Genomic DNA, 5,214 nt, shown 5'->3' with positions numbered 1-5,214 from the left:
TTCCTTTAGGAAAATCTTCAGAACAGCTAGATCTGACCCTCAAAGTCCTTTATGGCCTCCTCTTTCTTCTTTGTCAAAAAGAAAGATAGGAAGCTCTGCTTAGTCTAGGATTATTATTGTCTTAATAAGGGTACTATTAAAAACAAGTACCTACTCCTCCTGATTTAGGAGCTCATTAATAAGATGCATACATTTAGGGTTTTTACTAAGTTGGACATTTAATAGGGATACAATAATATTTGGATCTAAGACAGAGATGAGTAGAAGACTGTGTTCTAAACTAATTACAGATTGTACAAACTGACTATAATGTTCTTTAGACTAACTAACTTGCCTGTAACATTCTAGTCATTCATAAATTACATTCTTACAGATCTGATTGACTCAGAGTATGTTAGTGTATATCTGGACAACATTCTGATCTTCACCCAGACAGTTGAGTACTATTACTAACTGATCCAAGTAGTTCTACAACAGCTTTAAAATAATAAACTGTTCCTTTAAAAAGTAAAGTACTCTTTTGTATAAGAGTCAGTAGATTATCTGAGCTTTGTAATTAGTAGAGGAGAGGTCTGTATAGATCTGACAAAGGTAGCTACAGTTTGAAACTGGCTACAACCTTAGAACCTAAAACAGGTCTAAGTATTCCTTAGGTTTGTAAACTACTACTAATACTTTATTTAAGGCTTTAGTACTATTGCTCAGCCTCTTCACAATCTTACTGACAAAGACATTCTTTAGTAATAGGATGATTAGTAGTAGTCTGTGTTTGAGTCCCTCAAGTAGGCTATTACTAGTAAGTCTGTATTAATAGTTCTGACAGTTGTAGACAAGTTCTGAGTTGAAGCTAACTCTTCTGACTTTGTGAATAGAGTAGTACTGTCCTAGTTTATTAACAGAAAGTAGTATCTGATAGTGTTCCAATCAGAATCCCTCTCTGTAACAGAACAGAACTACCTTATCTATAACAAGGAACTTTTTACAATTGTCTGTTCCCTAGAGGAGTAGTATTAATATCTCCTTAGTACTGTATAGAAGTTTAAGATTTAGAGTGATCACCTTAATCTCTAGTACTTTTAGGTGCCTCAGAAGCTCAACTACTATTAAGCCTACTAAATGTTAGAACTGTAGGACTATGACTTTGTACTAACCTACAAACCTGGAACACAAATGACAAAAGCTGATTTACTCTTAAGATGAGTAGGTTATGAAAGGGGGGAGAATAATAATAAAAACCTTGTTCTTCTAAACAATTCCTGTTTTACATCTGAGACAATCTAAGAGATCTGACTCAAATCTGAGGATGTTGACTTTGTTACCTATATACAGTAAGCTCTAAGACACACACAGGACTGGGTTGTAGTAAAGCAGCTAGAAAAGCAGGCTAGGGATTGGGAGGAGAATGAGGATAGACAGGTTTACTAGAAAGACTGACTGTACATTCTGAAGGATTGAAAGCTGTAGGAGAACATTGTCTGAGCTTATTACAACAATCTGACTGTAGGACATCTGAGCCAACACAAAACACAGGAACTCATTACTCAGAACTACTAGTAGCTAGGAATGTAGAGAGAAATTCTGAAGTATGTAACTAGTTATAATACATACTAACAGACTAAGGCCTACTAGACAAGGGTTTGGGCTCTCCTACATCTGTATCAGATCCTAGATTACTCTTAGGAAGAAGTCTTGGTAGACCTGATTAGTAAGCTACTTGAGTCTTAGGGTTATAACACTATCTGTGTAATTGTTGACTGATTCTCTAAGCAAGTCTATATAGTTCTGACCCAAATGGAACTCACTTCCAAAGGTATAGTGTGCATCTATTAGGATTATGTTTTCTAGTTACACAGACTCTCTTAGAAGCTCATTCATGATTGTAGACTGTAATTTGAGTTGAAATTCATGTAAGACTTGTATACACTTCTTAGAATTCAAGGGAACCCTTCTACTATAGTCAAAAACTACTCCTTTAAACACAACTGTTCCTTTAAACAGACTGTAATATCTTACTCAAATCTTAATATTATTTTATGAAAATTTAATACAAGGTATTACTATATGACCTGAATGTATATATAAGATTTGAGAGAAATTGAGCAAGAAATAAAATTAAGAAAAATCAGACAGTTAAAGAATTTAGTAAAATTGTCCTATAGTAAACTTTGCAAATTTTCTGGTGATATGTCTATTAATCCAATCAAGTTGAAACTTTGTATATATGATTATTAGTATCCAAAATATGCAATTCTACAGTTTTTATTTTAATACACTGAGTTGTACAATTTATTAAAAGTAAACATTAAGAAAAGTCAAGAAAGTATGACAGAGAGAGAAATGATCAACACAATGATGTAATTTGCCAAACCTTTGTGTGAGAATTGTGTCAGAGCATTTGCCATACTCTTGCTAATAAATTAGTGTTTTTTTACTCTTTTTTTCTACTTGCTCACTCTCTATTCTGCTTAGTACACTATAGTCAAGTATACTAAGTCTAAATCTCTAAAAAAAAGGGAGGAATTGGAGGAAAGGGAGAGGAATATGGGTCAAGCAGTTGAGGCTTATCAGTTGGACCAAAAAAAGCCCTAGAGAGAGCATCTAGGACTAAGAGGAGTAGCTAGTATGTTTAAAGGGGTTACAGTTGAAACATTAAGAAATAGGGCAGCTAGAATGAAGTTTATCCTAGAGTTTAATACTTCAAAATGCTGTTTAATGAAGGAGGACAATCAGGCACTTACAGAACTTATTTGGATCTCTTCTAATTGAAGCTGCCTATTCAGTCATAATAACATTGAAAGGGCAGCTAATCAACTCCTTAAGGCACAATATAGTACAAGTTACAAGCTTATAGAACCTACATTTGTTCAGAGATTCCTGGAGTGTCATCATACTAAGCTAAAAACTTACTAGAGTTCTCATCTTGATACACAATGAGCAAATGGCCTAAATTTAACAGCTGTTAGTAAATGGTTTGACATTCTGGAGGAGGAAGTGGTTAAGAAGGGAGTCTTACCTAGGCAAATATACACTATAGACAAAACTGGTTTCTCACCTACTAATGATACTGTTAAACAAGTTATTAGAGCTAGAGGGAAGAAGATTCAGTATAAAAGTGAAGGTGGAAACAGAGAAAACATTACTACTATTGTTACCATCTGTACAGATGAAACATACACTAAGCTTGTTACTATCTTCAAAGGCTATTCTGTATGGTCCAAATGGACAGAGAACAATATAGCTGATGTAAGGTATGTACTTATACTTCTTTATAAGCTCTTACTTAACAAGAGTAACAGGTTCACCAGCTCTCCAAATGGTTGGACAGACTGTGAAATAGTACTAGATTGGTTTACAAATCATTTTGAGCCTAAAACAAGAGAGAAAGCACATAGACACACCTGAGTTCTTATTATTGATAGCTACAACTCACATTATTTGTTTGAACTGCTAGAAGTAGTAGTTCAACACAATGTTGTACTATTAGGGTATCCTCCTCACTGTACACATGCTCTCTAGAGCCTTAATGTAGTTTGCTTTACACAGATGAAATAAATTTAGCAAGACATGGTTGACAATTTTGAGGCACAGATGCTACAAACTGTTGGGAAGCAGGATTTTCTTGGACTTTTTGGAAGGAGCTTTTTACTTGCCTTTGATTCACAGACTGTCTAGTCTGCCTTCTGAGTTACTAGAGTTCATCTGTTTGACCATACTGTTATTACAGGTGATCAGATGAAGCTGAGTAAGGTGTCCTCAACATTATCAACCTTTCTGTTACCTCTCACAACTCCTGTTTACTGGATAATAGCTGTATATTACTATCAAAAGCCTACAGGCTTTAATGTTAACATCTTAATACATATTCTAGTATCTAGCCACACATACACATTACTAAGTGAGCAGACCAGTTCTTATAACAGTAGTATTATTATGTACTAGTCTACTACTCCTACTATTGATCCATCCATCAATCTGTTACTCTTCACACTCTCAAAGTGTATGTAGTTAATGTCTTTGTCTCTAACAGTGTTAAAATCAGCAAGTTTCCTGGTTTCAAAAGAGTATGTTACTGTAAAGTACAATCTGTCTCCACCCATACTAGAGAGAGTCCTAGACACTCTTAGGACTCCTAATTAGAAGGAAGTAGAAGGATGCTTAGAAAGGCTATCAGTAAGTACTTGTTCAGGCAAAGACATTACTGAACTTACTAAGAACCTGATCCAGGCATGTTAGTACATACAAATCAACCAGAGTATTGCTGAGAGTGCTCAGGCCCAGCTTGTACTTGTTACTATGCATAATACAAAGCTACAAGGAGTACTGAATGAGAAGGAGAAGGGAAAAGGAGTAGAAAATGTATACATCTTTAATAGTAGAATACCTAAGATCTTTACATCCTAGCAGGCCTATAAATAGCTCAGACAGTGTAGGGATGTAAAGGAGAAGGAAGAAATGTAGGCCTGGGCACAAAAAGACAAAGCTAGGAAGAAGAAAGACATTAATGAAATTATTAAGAAGGAATGGGAAAGAGTTAGAACACACTATTAAGCAGAAACACAGAATTGGCTGGCAAGATGTGCTCAGTAGGAAGAAGAAGGCCTCCCTAAAGTATATTAGGATCCTAGACCAACTCGTTTGACAAAGTAGGAAGTCCAGAAACAAGTCCTTGAAGCACAGGAGAACAAGACAGCTGTATACACAGAAGTAGTGTCTGGATGTGGTGAATGTGACCTAGACCTGTGTAGGTGTAATGTGAGATGGATCTAAGAGTTCCAAGAGTCACAGGAGTGAATAGAAATAAGCTAGCAGCTTTCAAGAGGAGGAAATTTTGTACAGAGAGAGACAGGGGCTTAGGAGGAGTTGGTAGGATAGTTAGAGTGTGCCAGTGTGACAAGAGTCACAGTCTGTTCAAAGGAGTGCTTTTTGTGACATTTCCCTCATTTTTTCTTGCCTCTCTATTAATTTTTTAGGACACTCTATGCCTGTACAATTTTTACATAGTATACTAATCATAGTCTAGAATGTATATAATAGAAAAAAACAAGAAAAATTTTGTATAAAAAATTATACAGAGGGTTCAAAAGGTTGTGTTTAAAGGACTGGTGAATGCCTGTATATATTACCTGTAGACTGACAGTCAAACTGAGTGAGTCAATCAGGAGATCAAGCTCTACCTCTGAATGTTTATTAATCATCAACAATCAGATTAGTCTG

The 5,214-nt window shown here is 35.5% G+C and overlaps 1 protein-coding gene across 1 annotated transcript; it reads left to right on the top strand.

Annotated features, from left to right (window-relative positions):
- The first annotated feature begins 2,536 nt into the window (after positions 1-2,536).
- Positions 2,537-4,154, top strand: FOMMEDRAFT_22335 (uncharacterized protein). Its single transcript, XM_007269280.1, is given in 13 exon segments — positions 2,537-2,682; positions 2,739-2,850; positions 2,904-2,943; positions 2,957-2,959; positions 3,017-3,085; positions 3,141-3,339; positions 3,352-3,354; positions 3,402-3,444; positions 3,499-3,717; positions 3,768-3,864; positions 3,897-3,905; positions 3,938-4,020; positions 4,074-4,154. The coding sequence occupies 4 exon segments, from the start codon at positions 2,931-2,933 to the stop codon at positions 3,236-3,238; spliced, it is 183 nt and encodes a 60-aa protein (XP_007269342.1). The 5' UTR covers positions 2,537-2,682; positions 2,739-2,850; positions 2,904-2,930; the 3' UTR covers positions 3,239-3,339; positions 3,352-3,354; positions 3,402-3,444; positions 3,499-3,717; positions 3,768-3,864; positions 3,897-3,905; positions 3,938-4,020; positions 4,074-4,154.
- Positions 4,155-5,214: the final 1,060 nt, after the last annotated feature.

This window comes from Fomitiporia mediterranea (assembly GCF_000271605.1).
Source record: "Fomitiporia mediterranea MF3/22 unplaced genomic scaffold FOMMEscaffold_9, whole genome shotgun sequence".
Lineage (NCBI taxonomy): Eukaryota > Fungi > Basidiomycota > Agaricomycetes > Hymenochaetales > Hymenochaetaceae > Fomitiporia > Fomitiporia mediterranea.
This window is presented reverse-complemented; position numbering and strand designations above follow the sequence as displayed.